This window comes from Lytechinus pictus, chromosome 7 (genome assembly GCF_037042905.1).
Source record: "Lytechinus pictus isolate F3 Inbred chromosome 7, Lp3.0, whole genome shotgun sequence".
In the NCBI taxonomy this organism is placed as follows: Eukaryota; Metazoa; Echinodermata; class Echinoidea; order Temnopleuroida; family Toxopneustidae; genus Lytechinus; species Lytechinus pictus.
In genome coordinates this window covers 37,039,921-37,061,409 of record NC_087251.1, presented here as the reverse complement: position 1 = coordinate 37,061,409, position 21,489 = coordinate 37,039,921, and the positions used below count along the sequence as shown (strand labels likewise).

General features: G+C 34.3%; 1 protein-coding gene across 2 annotated transcripts in view; it reads right to left on the bottom strand.

The window, feature by feature from the left end:
• Positions 1–260: 260 nt before the first annotated feature.
• LOC135154775 (uncharacterized) overlaps positions 261–21,489 on the bottom strand; it is a 30,593-nt gene continuing 9,364 nt past the window's right edge. For both annotated transcript variants that reach the window (XM_064102606.1, XM_064102605.1), the window contains 7 exons: positions 20,469–20,686; positions 18,310–18,441; positions 17,061–17,150; positions 14,661–14,767; positions 13,381–13,446; positions 5,654–5,722; positions 261–3,454 (listed from right to left, as the gene is read on the bottom strand). In XM_064102606.1, the coding sequence (XP_063958676.1) occupies positions 3,359–3,454; positions 5,654–5,722; positions 13,381–13,446; positions 14,661–14,767; positions 17,061–17,150; positions 18,310–18,441; positions 20,469–20,676 (768 nt within the window). In that variant the 5' untranslated portion in view covers positions 20,677–20,686 and the 3' untranslated portion in view covers positions 261–3,358. The remainder of the gene's footprint in view (positions 3,455–5,653; positions 5,723–13,380; positions 13,447–14,660; positions 14,768–17,060; positions 17,151–18,309; positions 18,442–20,468; positions 20,687–21,489) is intronic.

Below are 21,489 nucleotides of genomic sequence, written 5' to 3'. Positions count from 1 at the left end.
AATTTTCATCACACTGGATAAATAAAAAAATGCCCAAAAGAAACGCCCAATGTTGGTTGGACACATAACTACCCTCATTGAGCACTATTACCCATTTTTTTTTAGAGTGTAGGCCTATACTATATATGCTACTGGCAGGTGATGGTTAGATGCCAATTTCTTCTGCAGAAATTTATATCATTTCCCCCAACATAATTATTTACATACAGAAACTCATCACAACGTTTAAGAAAATGCAAAACGACATGCAGCAGAAGCAATTACTGTGAGGGAATTTATTGATTTTGCCAGTATCTCGATAAATCATAAACATACATTATTAGTTTTTAATTTTCAAAATATAGTTTACTACAAGCATTTTACATTTGGATTTAATACTTAAAATACCAATTAACAATCATGGTTTTCTCAATTTATGACAACATACGAAGAAGAATATCTTTTTGACGATGACGATGCATGGACCTATCCACGGAGGATTATTCTATTGTTACTGGGGGTGCTGAGCATTGTCACAGCACCCCCAGTAACAACAGATAATCCTCCGTGGATAGGTCCATGTGATGATGCATGTGTAATTATCCAGCTTGGATGGCTGGATCAAGAACAGCTCAGGGGTCCGTTGCAGAAAGAGTTGCGTTTAAACGCAAGTCAAAAAATCAATCGCAAGTCCCAAATGCGCGCTGTTGATTGGTTGAAAATCAAGTTGCGCATGATTTTTAGAGTTGCGATTGATTGCAACTCTTTCTGCAACGGGCCCCTGCTCTGTCTCTGCCATTAAAGAGACCAATCGGTTCAGTCTTGTGTTGAGAGTAAGAAAAATTCAGGTGTCTAGATTTGATCAGTTAGAGCAACGTGTCCACCAGTAGGGTGACCAGGAACATTCGCGAATCATGGCCATTTTTATTTAAAAAACCTTAAGGATCATCTGACAGTATGATATCATAAATTCTTGAACAATTAAATGGTGTGAATGTGAAAAACTGTCATGTTTTACTCAATCAAAATCTATTCTGTATCCGCCACAAAGAAAATTTGCAAGATTTCTCACCATTTTTAGAGATTATTTTGTTTCTGAGACATCCTGGAAACGTCCTAAAGACGTCGCGACGCGTCGTTGCGATTGTCAAGACGTCCCAGTGACGTCACATAGACGTGTCCGCTACTTTCACGCGGATATTGATTGACACCCGACTCGTGACGACTCCGATTAATCTCCTAAAATTCGCACCTTTATGAGAACATTTTTGTCGCAGATTTGCCCTTGACAGTAATTATTGAAATGAAAATAATTGGATGCGTCGCGCGGCGACATCCCTGTTGGTGATGTACGGCCTTTACGATTACAAAGATGAGGTCGCATCAAGGGAACTTTCTTTTCAGAACTCTATGAAACATGACTTCTTATAACAATATAATATTATAGTATATGAAGATGAAATCGAATCCAATCAATTTATCTGGCATTGTATTAACAGAAATTGCTTATTTTACAAGGCTATTTCGCGTATTGCACTTTCTTGGTCGGGAGAATACTCGAGTCGTATAAATAACAATTACGTTAATGAATTAGTGTGATTTATTATACCCATAAATATCTCTACAATAATATTATGTACATTTCATAATTACATCTTAATTCTATGATACTCTTCACAATATAATTTTATTTACATGTGCAAATAAAAGACATACTGCAGTCAAGATACACACGACTTATTGTGATATGATATTTCAACTTGATTATATTAACTTTACAAATTTATGCGAAATATGAATCATACTTTTCTATATTTCTATGATAGCCGCTGCGTGTGCAAACCGTGTTTGTCGAAAGAGAATTCAACTGTTTGGTCAAACTACCAGAGTAAACGTCTATGAGTTATTGTAAAAATACCGAATATTACTCACATTAATGTGTACTTCACTCACTATGAACAAGATTTATATATTGCATGCTCATTTACAGCAGATGAAATTTACCAAAATGTTGAAACGAAGTTTCAGGGCGACAATATTTCGTTTTATCCAAAAGCCCTATATAGGTGCAGTATTGAAATTATAGCAACAAATCATCAACGTCATCATAGCATTAAAGTTGATATCAATCTAAGAAACCTTGAATTAATCGTGATATTTTCTACACATTTATGTCACTCATAAGGCGTCGTATTTACTAGAAATGAAAAATAATGCAATTATTATAGCAATAATCAATGCACTTCTATGTACACAGCCCGAGTAAAATTAAATTGATAGCAGAATTTGCAGAACGTTTAAAAGATTAAACGATTTCAGTGGCTTAATTCAAATTAAATCGTATAACTATTATGAATATTATCACCCCCAAATAAGCATTAATGTATGTGACAAGAAAGAGATGTATTAGGGGAAAGAGAAGATAGAAATGTGAGTAAATGTAATTTTAAGAAATAAAAAGAAACATTTAAGAAAGAAGAAAAAAAGTAAATCGTAGAAACAAAGGAGCAGATAAGGGGGGGAGTAATAATGAACGGAATATAATGAATACATAGGGTAATTACAGAATAGGAGAAAATGATATAAAAGAAACGCAGGAGAACAAAAAGAAAGGAAGAAAGAAAGAAAGAAAAAGAAACAAAGAAAGAAAGGGAGGAAGGAAAGAAAGAAAGATGCATGGAAGGAAGGGAGTAAGGATGGAAGGAGGGAAGAAAGAAAAGAAGAAAGAAAGAAAAAGAAAGATAGATAGAAAGAAAAAATTTAGAGAGAAAACATACTATATAAAGATGAATTCATATATTGCAGACTCATATTTTAAAAAGATATAATTTTGAGAAAGAAGATTTTAAAAATGATCACTAACCTTTCTCAGCTGATCCTAGTCAGAGCTTATTGGATTTATCGATTTTAACATCCGTTATCTCCAGTAATCCACGCGTCTTTGATAATATCACTTCAAGTACATTTTGAAAATACAGCGTGGGCAGATACATAATACCTCAAAATTAAATGTAAGATATTTAAGATATTTAACATTTAAGCATTATGTTTTCGCACATCACTTTCTTTTTGACAATTCTAGAAAGAATCAATAATTATTCATTCGATTTATTTTACCAAATCCAACGCTTATCTGCCTGTATGACTATGATCCAAATTGAACTTTGTTAAAGGAACAGTTTTTTTTTCATTCGGAAATATGGAATCAAGTAAACACACCATGATTAACAATACACGAAATACCAGTCTTTTAAGTTGGGTTAGTTAGTAGGGGTAGTGGGGACTGGAATTAGAGAAATAGGATGAGAGGAAAGAGGGCGTGGAAGGGGGGGGGGTGAGACGAAGAGAGAGAGAGAGAGAGAGATAAAGATTGATGTTTTCACATGTTGAGCTTGGCGCCAGAATAAAGAGGGGCCTTCTTTGCCACCACAGAATTCAAATGCGGCTGGTTGTAGGTGTATGGGTTAACGTAGGTCTGCGGGGGAAGAAAATAAAAGTGATATAATAACAAATTATATACATGTAGGCCTATTTGTGAAGTTGAAAGATTAATATTCTATCAAGTCATGCTGTTGTCACTTCTAATGCAAGTGGAATATTTTAATTTATAACTGGGCGTGCTCGATCATCATGATGGGAAATGTATCCGATATACCTGATTTAGTTCAATTTATTTGTCACGTGATGTATTGTAAAGCCTTTTTTTTGTCGAGTAACGTGATGATTTCCAATTGTAGGCGTTGTTATTGTCCATGGGCGTGACCCGTAGCTGTTTCTTCAACCAATCGGATTGCTCTAAATCTTTGCCATAGGTATTTGGTTTGGGGGGAAGTCGCTATCCGGGCGTCGCAAGCTTGGTCTCAAAAGATGCACAAGACTTTAAAAAGTCGGCGAGTGGCGCGGTCAAAAAATTTCGCGCGGCGGCTTAGTGACGAATTTGACGTGGGGGGGGGGGGCGGGGTCAAACTGACCCCCCCCCCCCCCAGTTGAATAAGGGTGTAAAGAATTTTGCTTATCTCAATGTAAATTTGCAATGACAATTAGCTTAAATTAAAACTCAAGTATGTCTCATTCCTGTTAACACATAAAGCAAAGAAAAATCAAGGACCTGTCTCAGAAAGATTTCCAATGTGTCCAACCAACATTGGGCATTTCTTTGGGGTATTTTTATTTATCCAGTGTGATGAAAATTTTGCCCATGCTACTTTTTAACCTTTGACTTGACAATATGCTTCCCGCATTGTGTAAACTACTGCCCAAAATTGATTGGACACATTATTACTCTCATACTGGTTAAAATTTTACATAGGAATTTCTAAAAGTGTATACTAAAGGATTGAACACAAGTCTTTCTTCGCCTCCGGCCCCCAGATGAGGTTACTGATATTTTGTCAAAAGGTGGCGCTATTGAAAAAGATTGTACATGCTATGCACCTGTATTTGTATTTATTTATTTAGTAATTTCCATGCAGATCTGTTAATAGGGGCCTGAATCTTGAACTTTCCTTTGATGATGGCATAAAAATGTGTTTTTCAGATATACTGTATTGAAATCGAATGTAGGCGAAATAATGTGGTTTGAAATAATGTGGTTTACAACAAATAAAATATAGTGACAATTTGGTCCATGCAATTAGTGCGTTTTAGCTCTTGAATGCCTTAACGAGATTTTCCGTACCGAGGGGCGAGGGGATGGGGGCGGGTCTAAAAAAATGTTTATTCACGGGTTCCCTGCAAGAGTCTCTTAGAGGGGCACTCCGGGCTGAAAATAATTATGATATATGAATAAATGGAGTTAAATTTCACCAAGTAAGACGCTGAAAATTTCATCACATTCTGATAACAATTAACGAAGTCATGTTATAGTACATGAAATCATAATTGTTTGATATTTTCATACCTGTGATATGTCTACCTTGTAACAAAATAAGTGGCAGCAATGAAATATGGGTTAAGTCGGTTGTCAATCCAAACTCGTGTTCATTATTGTTGGCAAGATTCAATAAAAAAGATAATTTCATATAATAAAGCATATAATAAGTGAGTATATGACAGCATGAGCTAGCTCATCGAATATTCATGACGAATGCAAAGACCTGTTAATAATGCAAAGATTTTCATTGTCATAACTTTTTCATTCCTTATCTGATTTTGATAATTTTTTTCGGTATTTTGTTTGTTTGATTTTACTTCATATGTTCAAGCCATGATTTTCAGCCTGGAGTACCCCTTTGATTACAATAAAAAGGACAAATAAATAAATGAATGAATGAAATTATAATAATGATAATAGTAATAATAATAATAAAATTAATAGTTATGATGATGATTAGAATAAACACTTATAATAATAAATGAACAGAAAATAATGATCATAATAAAAATATTAGGTAGATAGATAAATGAAAAGAAATACACAAATCAATTTTACAAAACCAAACTGGAGAGATATAGAGAACAAAATAGGTCAATGACCTTGATTTTGAATACTGCTCCATTGTTTCCTTTATGCTTGAGGGAAAAGGCAATATCTATAAAGACATCATCCGATATGTTACATACGTAGAAAACAAAGTCATTAAACAAAGACATCGCTGGAAATCCCCCTTTCCAATATTAGAACCAATATTTCATCCGATGTAATGGCCAATCTCTTATTTCATTATGATCTTACCCTAATGGGATAGGCAGATTTCTTAGACACGTGTCGCACCATATTGCCAGGAAGATAAGAATTGATGCTCTGTGAAAAGAAATGAAAAGACAGATTGAAACCCATATAGGGAGCGTTTCATGAAAGACCTGTCAGACGTTTTATCCGACAAGTGCTGTTTTATCCGACAGTTACCATAGTAACAGTGCTTTTCGGCAAAGCAAACTCAAGGAAAGTTGCCAGGTCTGACATGTTGGTCGGACAGAAATGTTGATGAACTCACTGAAGGAAATCAGTCGTGTCTTGCAAACACTTCTCCGGTGTTACTTAAAATGTTTCTGCACAAAATGTACAAATAAATTGTGAACTCAGCTTATTAATTTAGGGGGCAAGTTTCCAAAATAGTGATGATGATGATGAGAATAATAATAATATAGGAGCGCCTTGAGCACCTAACAAGGTGGATATGTGCGCAATATAAATACTCTATATTATTATTATTATTATAACATTGATAGTAAAGAGTGGGCTATAAATGGGCGTTTTTGGGTTTTACTGTGCCAACAATTTTTTTGTATTTCTTTTACCTTATCTCAACATGAAATGATAATATTTTTTGTCTCGGGTCCGAGAAAAAGTGTGCCGGGCCAAAATCCAAAATGGCCGCCAAAACCCCCAAAATTACAGTTTTGGCCACAACTTCTTTATTTGGTGGTCCTTTTCTCTGGTTTTGGTGTCTATTCATATGTTTTGGGGGCATGCAATTTGTTTTTCCTAAAATTAGTACTTTTAAACCATTATTTGTAGAGTTATAATGTGATTTTACTTAAATTTACTAATTTTTAGACCGTAGCTTTTTCAGCCAAAAATTAGGTTTCATTGTGTCATGGTTCTTTAGACGATACCAGTTGACCAGTAGTAAGACGCTTCATATAGATATAGAGCTTTTATATCTTTAAATTGGGGTTGACGGATATTTGCGAAATATATCTTATCAAATAAAAGAAAATGTCATTTTTCCATAGGGGCTGTATGGTATACAATGTACTGTACATACTACACTGCATATATCCATGCATTGACCACCATGACATATAACAAGTCCTGTATATAAACTAGTGTCATAGAAGTGAGCTCATGAGGTTTAGAATTAGATTGTGACTTGTGACTTTGATTGCTTGTTACCTGATATACATGATGGAAATATGTAACCCGATGATAAACATAAATTGCACATACAGTGTAAACATCATGTACGTGTACGCACATCTGTTTAGCCATACATGTATCTTCTTCATTTGGAGGCTTGTTTTTACCTGGTTGTGTCTAACCCAATGTTTATGTTGTCAGTTAACTACCATGGTAACGCTGATCAACGGCCAATCAGAATCAAGGATTCCATGCAATTTACAATTGAATGGCAAAGTTACCATAATGGTAGCAGAATAACCAGTGTAAATGCCATAATGTGGGGTTGACTATATTTCCATTGTCAATGATGTTTTCCCCTCTCCGCCCCCTGAATGAGCATATTTGACAAAACATGTCTTCAATTTCTGAGACAAAACATGCAGTATCTTCAATTTCTGAGGCATCTAATTCAAGAGGTCATTTCTATGACACTATAGTTTATATAGATCTACCTGTAGACCTTGCCATGGTGGTCAATGTATGGATATACATGTATGCAGTGCAGTATGTAAAATACATTGCATATACTGTATGGCCCCTATGGATAAATAACATTTCTGTATTTAATAAGATATATTTCGAAAATATCCGTAGAACCCAAAGTAGAGGAATAAGAGCAATATAACTATATGAAACTACTTGCTATTGTGGAACTCGTATCGTCCAATATCCAAGATTCACAAGACAGTGAAACCTAACTTTTGGCTGAAAAATATGAGGCGCCGAATGTACCAATATTATATAGAACAATTATTTGTTATATAATCATTATTTATTAAATAATAACTATTATTTATATATAATTTACATTTTATTTGTAAATAACTACTATTATATAAAATATCATTTCTAATTATTTATATACAATTCCAAGTAATACTTCATTATTTGTAAATAATAATAGTTCGACATTCCATTATTTATAAATAATGATTATTTGTTTTTCATTATTTATAAATAATGATTATTTGTTTTTCATTATTTACAAATAATGATCTTTTGTTTTTCATTATTTATAAATAATGATAATTTGTTTTTCATTATTTATAAATAATGATTATTTGTTTTTCATTATTTACAAATAATGATTATTTGTTTTTCATTATTTATAAATAATGATTATTTGTTTTTCATTATTTATAAATAATGATTATTTGTTTTTCATTATTTATAAATAATGATAATTTGTTTTTCATTATTTACAAATAATGATTATTTGTTTTTCATTATTTATAAATAATGATTATTTGTTTTTCATTATTTATAAATAATTTGTTGAGTTTTCCATTATTTATAAATAATGATTATTTGTTAAATAATGAAAACGTCTACTTCATTATTTATAAATAATTTTTTCGAGTGCACCATTATTCTCATTATTTATAAATAATCATTATTTAATGTTCGAGTTTTCCATTATCTATAAATAAAGATTATTTGTTAAATAATGAAATATCTACTTCATTATTTATAAATAATAATTTTGTTTCAATATCCCATTATTTATAAATAATCATTATTTATAAACAATTTTTACAGTTTGCCATTATATACAAATAATCATTATTTATATACAAATAACCATTATTTATTAAATAATGCCATTATTTATTAAATAATGCCATTATTTATTAAATAATGCCATTATTTATTAAATAATGGAAAACTCGCTATAACATGCAAATGTGGGACCGCCCATGATATGAATATTCATGATGCGATTTCCTTTTTCGTGATTTTTCTTCACAAATTTTTGTCCATTTCCTCTTCATAATGACATTTCTTGAAGCAATTTTCTAGGGATATGGTCTGATTGTAATATTCTTCATTTTCTATAAACTTCGTCTTCGTAGAAATATCAAAAAGTGTAATTTTATACGATTTTTCCTACAGTTCACAATCCCCATAGGCGCGCGTGTACGGTAGGGACAACCGGTGAATCGACGGAGTGCTCTTCATCGAAATACTACGTTGGTTGGTCCCTGGAAGTGGCGGGCGGAATTTAGCCCGAATCCTCGATGGAAGTCGATCAAGTGCATATGAGCTGAGAGAGTGAAATATCAGTGTACTTGTACAGGCCCTTCTACTTTTTATAAATATTTCTTGTTGCTTTTTTTGTTAAGTTAATTTTTCCTGGTGTAATGATAAGTTTCAGTTCTAATAATGCACTTCAAATACATTTTGGAGTGTCTGTTTGAGGCGTTTGGGGCGATTTCACCCTGGCCCCAAAATGCTCGCAACGACAATACGGGGGCATGATGACCCCTAATTTTTTAAAAACTTATTTTTCTATTGAAAATTATCACAAAATTCACCAAAAGTGTGCACGAAAGCCTTCGTATTTCACTTTTAAAACTCCAAAAAGTGCCCAAATGACAAGCTTGGTCGCTTCGCTGTGTCGCTTTCAACTTGAGAACGTTTACGCGTCTGCTTCCCCCCCCCCCCTCCTCCGAAAGAAATTCTGTATACGGCCATGCTCTAAAGAGCCTGGCACATTGATTTATGTATACTTTCATTTTCATTATTTTTATCTCATTATCAATATGGCCTTACGCAGAATTTTTTCCCGGGGGGCCGGGGCTGGAGCATGACGCGCGTAAACTTTCTCAAAAAAATCTTGAAAGCGAGACAGCCACGGGACCAAGCCCAAATGACAAGCTTAATTGGTCGCTTCGCTGTCTCGCTTTCAACTTGAGAACGTTTACGCGCGTCTGCCCCCACCCCCCGAAAGAAATTCTGTGAACGGCCATGCTCAAAAGAGCATATGGCACATTGATTTATGTATACTTCATTTTCATTATTTTTATCTCATTATCATCATGGCCTTACGCAGAATTTTTTCCGGGGGGGGGGGGGGTGGGGGGAGCAGGACGCGCGTAAACTTTCTCAAAAAAATCTAGTTGAAAGCGAGACAGCCACGGGACCAAGCCCAAATGACAAGCTTATGGTCGCTTCGCTGTCTCGATCGCTTTCAACTTGAGAACGTTTACGCGCGTCTGCCCCCACCCCCCGAAAGAAATTCTGTGAACGGCCATGCTCAAAAGAGCATATGGCACATTGATTTATGTATACTTCATTTTCATTATTTTTATCTCATTATCATCATGGCCTTACGCAGAATTTTTTCCGGGGGGGGGGGTGGGGGGAGCAGGACGCGCGTAAACTTTCTCATAAAAATCTTGAAAAAGCGAAGCGACCAAGCTTGTCATTTGAGCTTGGTCGCGTCGCTGTCTCGCTTTCAAGATTTTTTTGAGAAACTTTATGCGCGTCCTAGCTGCTCCCCCCCCCCCCCGGTAAAAATTCTGTGTAAGGCCATGATGATAATGTGATAAAAATAATGAAAATGAAAAGTACATATAAATCAATGTGCCATATGCTCTCTTGAGCATGGCCGTTCACAGAATTTCTTTCGGGGGGTGGGGGCAGACGCGCGTAAACGTTCTCAAGTTGAAAGCGATCGAGACAGCGAAGCGACCATAAGCTTGTCATTTGGGCTTGGTCCCGTGGCTGTCTCGCTTTCAACTAGATTTTTTTGAGAAAGTTTACGCGCGTCATATGCTCCGGCCCCGGCCCCCCTGGAAAAAATTCTGCGTAAGGCCATATTGATAATGAGATAAAAATAATGAAAATGAAAGTATACATAAATCAATGTGCCAGGCTCTTTAGAGCATGGCCGTATACAGAATTTCTTTCGGAGGAGGGGGGGGGGGGGGGGGAAGCAGACGCGTAAACGTTCTCAAGTTGAAAGCGACACAGCGAAGCGACCAAGCTTGTCATTTGGGCACTTTTTGGAGTTTTAAAAGTCAAATACGAAGGCTTTCGTGCACACTTTTGGTGAATTTTGTGATAATTTTCAATAGAAAAATAAGTTTTTAAAAAATTAGGGGTCATCATGCCCCCGTATTGTCGTTGCGAGCATTTTGGGGCCAGGGTGAAATCGCCCCAAACGCCTCAAACAGACACTCCAAAATGTATTTGAAGTGCATTATTAGAACTGAAACTTATCATTACACCAGGAAAAATTAACTTAACAAAAAAAGCAACAAGAAATATTTATAAAAAGTAGAAGGGCCTGTACAAGTACACTGATATTTCACTCTCTCAGCTCATATGCACTTGATCGACTTCCATCGAGGATTCGGGCTAAATTCCGCCCGCCACTTCCGGGGACCAACCAACGTAGTATTTCGATGAAGAGCACTCCGTCGATTCACCGGTTGTCCCTACCGTACACGCGCGCCTATGGGGATTGTGAACTGTAGGAAAAATCGTATAAAATTACACTTTTTGATATTTCTACGAAGACGAAGTTTATAGAAAATGAAGAATATTACAATCAGACCATATCCCTAGAAAATTGCTTCAAGAAATGTCATTATGAAGAGGAAATGGACAAAAATTTGTGAAGAAAAATCACGAAAAAGGAAATCGCATCATGAATATTCATATCATGGGCGGTCCCACATTTGCATGTTATAGCGAGTTTTCCATTATTTAATAAATAATGGCATTATTTAATAAATAATGGCATTATTTAATAAATAATGGCATTATTTAATAAATAATGGCATTATTTAATAAATAATGGCATTATTTAATAAATAATGGTTATTTGTATATAAATAATGATTATTTGTATATAATGGCAAACTGTAAAAATTGTTTATAAATAATGATTATTTATAAATAATGGGATATTGAAACAAAATTATTATTTATAAATAATGAAGTAGATATTTCATTATTTAACAAATAATCTTTATTTATAAATAATGGAAAACTCGAACATTAAATAATGATTATTTATAAATAATGAGAATAATGGTGCACTCGAAAAAATTATTTATAAATAATGAAGTAGACGTTTTCATTATTTAACAAATAATCATTATTTATAAATAATGGAAAACTCAACAAATTATTTATAAATAATGAAAAACAAATAATCATTATTTATAAATAATGAAAAACAAATAATCATTATTTGTAAATAATGAAAAACAAATAATCATTATTTATAAATAATGAAAAACAAATAATCATTATTTATAAATAATGGAAAACTCAACAAATTATTTGTAAATAATGAAAAACAAATTATCATTATTTATAAATAATGAAAAACAAATAATCATTATTTATAAATAATGAAAAACAAATAATCATTATTTATAAATAATGAAAAACAAATAATCATTATTTGTAAATAATGAAAAACAAATAATCATTATTTATAAATAATGAAAAACAAATTATCATTATTTATAAATAATGAAAAACAAAAGATCATTATTTGTAAATAATGAAAAACAAATAATCATTATTTATAAATAATGAAAAACAAATAATCATTATTTATAAATAATGGAATGTCGAACTATTATTATTTACAAATAATGAAGTATTACTTGGAATTATATATAAATAATTAGAAATGATATTTTATATAATAGTAGTTATTTACAAATAAAATGTAAATTATATATAAATAATAGTTATTATTTAATAAATAATGATTATATAACAAATAATTGTTCTATATAATATTGGTACATTCGGCGCCTCATACAAAAAATGGGTCTAAAAATGTGTAAATTTAGGTAAAATAACCCTTTAACACTACAAATAATGTTTTTTAAGTATTAATTTCAGGTAAAACAGATTGCCTGCCCCCAAAAACATATGAATAGACACCAAAACCAGAGAAAACGACCACCAAATAAAGAAGTTGTGGCCAAAACTGTGATTTGGGGGGGGGGGTTTGGCGGCCATTTTGGATTTTGGCCCGGCACACTTTTTTCTCGGACCCGAGAAAAAAAATATTGTCATTTCATGTTGAGATACATTACAAGGAATAGTTAAAAACTGTTGCCATATTAAATTGACAAAAAAGTATTTTTGACCCATGTATATAGCCCACTCCTAATAGTAATGATGATGATAGTAGTAGTAGTAAATGTGATAATTAGGATCATAAAACACTTTTACATACCTGTATAAGAGTGTTTTTAATAGACATTGACTTATTGTTCAGACATGTATTATATGTATATAGTTTTTGTTGTTCTGCTCTGAAGCGCCTTGAGCATCTAATCAAGATGGAAAGTGCGCTATACAAATTTCATGTATTATTATTATTATTATTTACTACTACTACTAATTGTAATTACAATATTAATAATAGTGATTGAATAGCTTTAATTTTAATAATAATTAATAACAAACACAACAATAACAGCTATAGTAGTAATATCGATCGTGATAGTAACATAATAATAATGATAATGATGATAATATTTGATTACTAATAGTCTATTTATAACATCTTTGATAGTATATGAAGGAATTATACATATATACCTATACCTAACAAATCATAATAATGATAATGATCATAATATATTACTTGCAGTCTATTGATAACACCTTTGATAATAATCTGAAGGAATTATACCTACCTATACTTAACAAATCATAATATTAATGATGGTAAATTTTGATTACTATAAAAGTCCATTGATAACATCTTTGATACTATCTGACAGAATTATACCTACCCTCTTGTATACTGGACTCTTCTTAGCCATATGGTCTGAGCGCTTAACTCCCGTAGAATACTTATTCTGAAAAATGAAAAAAAAACATCGAAAATCAATGTCTTTTTGCCGGTTTAATTACACTTTGAATCTGTCATGACGTGAAGGACCATCCGATTAGCTAGATAAATCAACTAATGCCCGGATAAAGATTGGGGTATGACGACATTGAGATAACTTTCGGACAAACAAAGATGGAATAATAAATTAATAATACACATCATCGAGGGCATTAGTACGAAATAGACAAAGTAAATTAACGAGGTACTTCGAGACCTGTTCTAACACGCCCAAGGCAAAACCGAGTTAGACTGTTTCAAAGGTAACAAATTTGTTTAAATATTTTTATTCCCAAACAAAATTATGTGTTTTATTTGTTTTATAAGTTAGTTAGTAAATTGTAATTCATAACTCTCCTTGTAATATGATAAACAATTTTCAGCCCAAAACGATGACCGGTCATAAGCAACTTTTCATTTTCGCTAAAATAAATGATCGGTTACGCCAACTTACGCGACAGATCTTAGCAAATCATTTGATTAGGATCCATTTTATAAAGGGCTTTATTTCTATAGATATAATATGTACTAAATAAACCTTTCATGTTTAAACACAAAATGAAAGTTCTCAGATCAAAATGGCGTAACTTCTCAGCTAAGGTTTCTTAGCAAAATTTATCTAATAACGACTGCCAAAAAATGAAATTAGACGATCAAGTAATTCCGCACCGTTTTAATCAACACATTTTCGTTGGGAATTTTTTTCCATTTTGATTTAAGGGAATTTACTTTTTCGTGTTGTTATTCATCTACAAATTATCAAGACATTCATCTAAAATATCACAGTTAATATTATGTTCATAATCGTCCTTATCGATAGCATCATGATCATTGTTGTTAGTTATCATCAGTTATCATTGTCTTCACCTCGACACTGTTATCATCATTGGCGGCGGAAGCCAAAAAAATTAGGGGGGGGTCCACCTGAAATTTAGGGATGGACACAGTATAAAAATTGGACAAGCAAAACAAATTTAGGGGGGGGGCCACAACAATTTTAGGGGGGTCCACCTGAATTTGGTGGGGACGCAGGAAACAAAATTGACAAGCCAAAAAAAAAATCAACAGAAATTGTAGGGGGGCGTCCCCACCTCAAATTCAGGGGGGACAGGACCCCCCGTCCCCCCGCTTCCGCCGCCTATGGTTATCATCATCATCGTCATCATCTTTATAATCACATACCCTTGTTTGAGAGTAGAGTTGTTGGTTCTTTATGGCCCGTTCAGTCAGCTGATATTGGTTCACAAACTCCGAATCATTCGGCATGTTTGGCATGCAACACTTTGGAGCTAGTATAATCAAGAAACCAAATCAGTGAACAAAATTAATTAATTGTTATTTACGTTAGATTAGTAACATAACTGTTTTATCTCTTACATTTCCGAAAACTTATTCATACTCTTCCATATAGGTCTCAAATGCGTCCAAAAATTATTCAAGAGTTTCGGTATTACACCCTAATATTATGTGAAGGATTTTATTCTTGAATTTTTGAATGATGCATAACATTTAAAACTAAAATCTATCGATGAATTGAAACTTTTTTATTTATTTTTTTTACTTTTCGAGATTTTGTTTAAGAAACGTCCTCCCTACAGTAAATCGATTAAAGCTGTATGTTTTCCATACATTATTAAATACGAAGTCTATCTTTAGTTCAAGTTGAGATCATTTTTTTTTTAGTGAAAGAAATCATATCGGCTTGTTCCGTCACATCGGTATATCGTGTCAGGCCGGGCAATCTTTTAAACCCGACCATTCGAGAAAAGGGTCTCCCAAATTATCGAAAGGTCGAGTCCACTTATCCCGACCCTTCGTATATTTGGCTTACAGTTTTCACTAAACATCGGGTCAATTATTGGACCCGATCATGCTTATATTTGACTGGGAATATTAAACAAGTGGAATGCCTCTGGCAGTCTCGCCTGCATTACGCAATTCGATATAGCAGCAGTGCTTCCTTTGAAAAAACAGCTAATGAATAATTATTCACAGAAGAAAACATTAATAAGATAATAAAATGTTATGTCCATTGACCCAAAATGAACTTTGACCATGATCATGTGACCTAAGGATTGTGCAAAACTATCATTCATACTTGATTACCCTTATGTCGATGTTTCATGAGCAAGTACCATAAACTTCCTAAGTTATGATGCCAATTCAACACATACTCCCAACACGGCCAGAGTTAATTGACCTTTAAATGACCTTTGACCTTGGCCATGTTCCTGAAACACACACAGGGTATTCAGGGATACACTGCTGCTCTTATGTCCAAGTTTCATGAACTAAATCCATAGACTTTTAAAGTTATGATGACAATTCCACAAATACCCCCAAAATTACCAAAGTTTGTTGACCCTAAATGACCTTTAACCTTGGTCATGTGACCTGAAATTAGCACAGGATATTCAAGGATACTTGATTGCTCTTATGTCCAAGTGTCATGAACTAGATCCATAAAATTTCAAAGTTATGATGACTATTCCTCATATACCCCCAATATGGCCAAAGTTTGTTGACCCTAAGTGACCTTTGATCTTGGTCATGTGACCTGACACTCGCACATGATATTCAGGGATACATGGTTGCTCTTAAGTCCAAGTGTCATGAACTAGATCCTTAAAATTGTAAAGTTATAATGACAATTCCTCAAATAACCCCAACATGGCCAAAGTTTGTTGACCCTAAGTGACCTTTGACATTAATCATGTGACGTGAAACTCAAGCAGGATATATGGTGAGACACTATTACCCTTATGTCTAAGTTTTATGAACTAGGTCCATAAACTTTTTAAGTTATGACAACATTTAAAAAACTTAACCTTGGTTAAGATTTTGATATTGATTCCCCCAACATGGTCTAAGTTCATTGACCTTAAATGACCTTTGACCTTGGTCATGTGACCTGAAACTCAGGCAGGATGTTCAGTAATATTTGATTACCCTTATGTCCAAGTTTCATGAACTAGGTCCATAACTTTCTAAGTTATGATGACCTTTCAAAAACTTAACCTTGGTTAAGATTTCTATGTTGACGACGTCGCCGCCGCCGTCGCCGTCGGAAAAGCGGCGCATATAGTCTCGCTCTGCTATGCAGGCGAGACAAAAAGCGTCTGATAAAGTGTACCCGACCTTAGAATGCCCTTTTCTGAAACTTTATTTTTTTAAAACTTTTTCTTTCCTTTAGATATTAATTAATGTTGGCTCATTCTGTCTTCAGCGGGAACCGACCCCAAACAGATCAAAGCTATAACGTTATATCGAATGGCAGATCGTCGATCGATTGGGAGTCGGTTTCGTTGGTGTATATGAGGTAAATCAAATCTGACTAATGGGGCGTTGCAAGAAATTTGTGATCAATTGTAAGTCTATTTTCGGTCCCTAAATCAATCATAAGTTTTGAAATTAATTGCGAAATTGCGATTGATTTTTAATCTGCTTCTTGTAATCTGATTTTGCCACAGTTAGAATTGATCTATCAATTGTAAAATTGGAACAGAATATTTGCAGATTGATTGCAAACATTTTCTTGCAACACCTCCTAAGATATTATATCGAGTAATGTTTTGTTTATACCTGCAGAACAATCTCGGCGTTCTTTGAGATCCCACCCCTCCTCGCAAGCACAGATCAGATCATGAACCTTAGACTCCACCGGTTTCTTTCCTGAAAATGGAGAAAATATGACTCAAAACAATACCCATGTATTAATTTGTTACACCATATACCCTTTTCCGTGTTATCAATGTAGAACAATGTCACAACAAATGTTTTATTATAAGGTATGCTAATCATGGTATCGTCTCTGGGGTTAAATTGTAAATCTACAGTGTAATTTATCCACAATCAAATTCAAAAGGGTAAGGGGAGGGATAGGAGATTTCGGCCTCACCCTACCATCTAAAAAAAGAAAGAAAAAAAAAGACTGGGCCCACGCTCTGTTTGAACGTAAGTAAACACGCACATGTCTATGTTATGAGGAATCGGACTTGATATTCGTTTTACTCGTGATTGATTCACCGTTTGCTTTCATGAAATAAAATAAAGTAACATTAACCCTGTCCGGGAATTTATCCACTTGTATCAATAGCAATCTAAACATCTATAGTAGATGTGAATACATTACACGTATAGAACCAAAACACGAATATTGTATACCCTCGCTTAGGCCTATATCCTCCTATTTTATGGCACGTAATGAATTGAGTTTTTATTTGACTTAAAGGTACATGATTTTGAAAAAGTAGACAGAAGCAACCGCCCTTTATACCGACATCCTACGTCCACATTTGGATGATTCAGGACAAAACGCAGCAACAAAGAACGTTAATTTACCAAAAATCAACGATAATATGCAGAGCCCGAATGAAGAATTAAAAGGGGTAATGCTATTTTTTTTTAGAAAGGGCACCGAAGTGCATAAAGGAAACGGAATGCGGTGCTCACTAGTGTAGTGAATTTAATATTATTAATAAACTTCATTCCCTTGACATGAGCGCATTGTCCAAAAGATGAAAATAATAATGACAGTCTAACGTATTTACAGCAGTAACATATAAGTTTATTTTCATCACATAAAAATTAATGTACTTTTAAATGTGACTCATGCACTGGATTACTGCAGGCCACATGCAAAAATGGCATGCACTTTTGGCCTGTAAAAGTCTACGTACGTATATGTGGAAGGCCATCAAGGCCAATTCTGAGGACATCGGGAGCCATGGACTTTAATAGATTTATTCCAGCACTGTATATGGCAGGTGATGGTACTAAGGCCTGTACCTAATACCGTATTTAGGAAAAAAAATATTGAATTGATAAATACCTGCGAGATCTCCACCGGGAGGGCAAGGGTTGGGAGGATTGTCATACTGACTGGATACCTCAGGGATCGGGTTCTGTCTGTTGGGGATGTCTCCTTCAGCGCCGAGGTGTTGGACGCCCTCACCGGTGCCTCCTGAATAGTAAAGAGGGTAAAAAGGTGTAAAAAGGATCACATGCCGATCGATGTAAAAAGGTATAATGGTGTAATGGACTTTGAGGGAGCCGGACATGGCGTATTGGGCAAATGTCCAAATAGCTGCAAGCTAGCGAGCGAGCAAACATATGACCTTTTAAACAACAAAATTGAATTTGTGGTAGATTTAATAATAATAATAATAACAACCAGTATAATACGACGTTGCTTGTATAGCGCATATCACTGCTCATGGGCGTCTCTATGCGCTTAATAGGAAAATAAATAAAGAAAGAAGTGCGGATTAAAGCTATTATGTAGACTGTCTCAATCTGAAAATTCTATCATATTTCACTGTTTCCCTTTCCTTTTCTTTTTTTTCTTCAATTTTTTTTGGTAGTGAAATTTTTGGTGGCCACTGCACCTCCACACATACATACCCTCACAGACAGAGAGATACAAATACAAGAAACCCACACGTACCCCTACACTTACCCTCACACACTCACAGACAGTTACAAGGACACATAGACACCCACATTCACCCACATATCCACCACACATCCACCCAGACATCCCTCACACACTCAGAGAGATAGATACATATAGATAACCACATACAGTCACAGAGAGAGCGATACAGATACACAGACACCCACACTCACACATAGTCTTTCCTTACAGACGCTTACTGAGTACACCCAGTGGTGTCTGAATAGAAAGGTGACAGACAGACATCTAACAGAACAGTGAGCATTTAGAATTTAAAAAATAAAAAAGATTACCATTATGTGAATTAGAACATGTTGAATGTGCAATATGAAGTAAAGATGGTTAACTCATAATAATTCAGACACACCGTTGCCTTGAACACAATCATAATAATCTATCCATATTAAATGATGATAAGGAAGCAATTATCATTATCCACGAGATAAAAGTACTTGTTTCATTGGAGTAATATGAATTTAAACGTGTGGAGTGCCTCTGGCAGTCTCGCCTGCATTACGCGATTCAATATTAGCAGCAGTGCTGATTTTGAAAACAACTATATATAATAATTATTCACAAAAACACCATTCATATGATAATAAAATGCTATGTTCATTGACCCTAAATGATGTTAGACCTTGATCATGTAACCTAATAATTGTGCAAGATGATCAGTGATACGTGATTACCCATATGTCCACATTTCATGAACTACATTATATCCATAAACTTTCAAATTATGATGGCTAAAGTTCATTGACCTTAAATGATCTTTGACCTTGGTCATGTGACCTGAAACTCATACAGGATATTCACTGATACTTGGTTACACTTACGTTTTATGAACTAGATCCATATCATACTTGCAAAGTTTTGACATTAAAAAGATTAACATTAGTTAAAATTTTGTTTTGAGTCACCTAACATAGTCTAAGTTCATTGCCTCTAGATGACCTTTGACCTTGATCATGTGACCTGAAACTTGCATGTAATGCTCATTAATATTGATTTCTTTTATGTCCAAGTTTCATGAACTAGATCCATGAACTTTCAAAGTTATTATGGCAATTCAACAAATAACTCTGACATGGCCAAAGTTCATTGACCCTAAATTACATTTGACAATGATCATGTTACCTGAAACTCATGCAGGGTGTTCAATAATACTTGATTACCCTTATACCCAAGTTTCATAAACTAGGTTCATATCATTTTTAAGTTATGACATTTCAAAAACTTAACGTTAGATTAAGATTTCGATGTTGATTCCCCCCAACATGGTCTAAGTTCATTGACCCCGAATGACCTTTAACCTTGGTCATGTAACCTGAAACTCAGGCAGGATGTTACCCTTATACCCAATTTTTATGAACTAGGTCTATATACTTTAACATTTCAAAAACTTAACCTTAGGTTAAGATTTCAATGTTGACGACGACGGCCGCCATCGGAAAAGCGGCACCTATACTCTCGCTCTGCATGCAGGCGAGACATATACCAAGAGAATAAAGATTAAATAATGCTAAGTGGTATACCTTGGATGAATGTCAAAGGTGGAATGACGACCTTTGAGTTGATGGCTGTGTTCTCTAGGTCGCGTTGTGACGGGGCTAGAGGAAAGTCGTAGTAGTTGCTGTTCATGAGGAGGTTCCTCAAGGCAATTCGATCCCTCAGAGACATTCCTGAGTACTCGCTACTTGCCAAGGCTCCAAGGAGCAACACGTTCAGAATCACGTACAACATGTCGTTTTCTCTATAAAAAATAAAAAGAATACAGTTAATAACATGAAACACTGAAATGGATAGATAAAAGATATAATGAATGAAAAATATCAAATTCAAGATCATCAATTGCAAAGTTTACACACATAGGCCCGTATTCTGAAGTCAGGTTTAACTTATACCATGGTCTAACTCTGTGCTAAAATTATGGGAAGCCAAAAGTGTCAAAATTTTTATTAAGTTGTATGTTTCTTATGTTTACTGTGCCCTTTCCTGATTCATCGATGGTGAAGACAATCATCTATATATACTTTCTAGACAATTATGAATGATTTGAGAGCCAAATGAGCTGAAATATGATATCTCTACTGTTAGTGATTTATGTAACAATTGGCTATCTATACTTAAACCACAACTTTAAACCTGAGTTGAAGTTAAACCCGTATACATCTCTATGGTTAAACCCGACTTCAGAATACGGGCCAGTGTCATCTGCGTGCGTTCGCGTAAACACACCCACCCACCCAGGTACCTTAACACATTTTTTTTCAAACACATATACATACACCCAATACACCCCACACAAGCACGCGCACATGTTAAAGTACTTTACCTTTTTTCAGATACTGGTTCATTCATCTCAACAAACTAAAAATATGACATTTTTGCTATTTTACACCTGATATCAATGTGTTCAGAAATTTTGCTTGTTAATAAATTCTCATTTCCATATGCTCTATTTTATGCTGCTTTTTTAAAATGTCAATCTGTTAATTTGTATATGATTCACATTAGTTTGTGTTATGTTTGAAAGGAAATGAAATAAATAAAGAA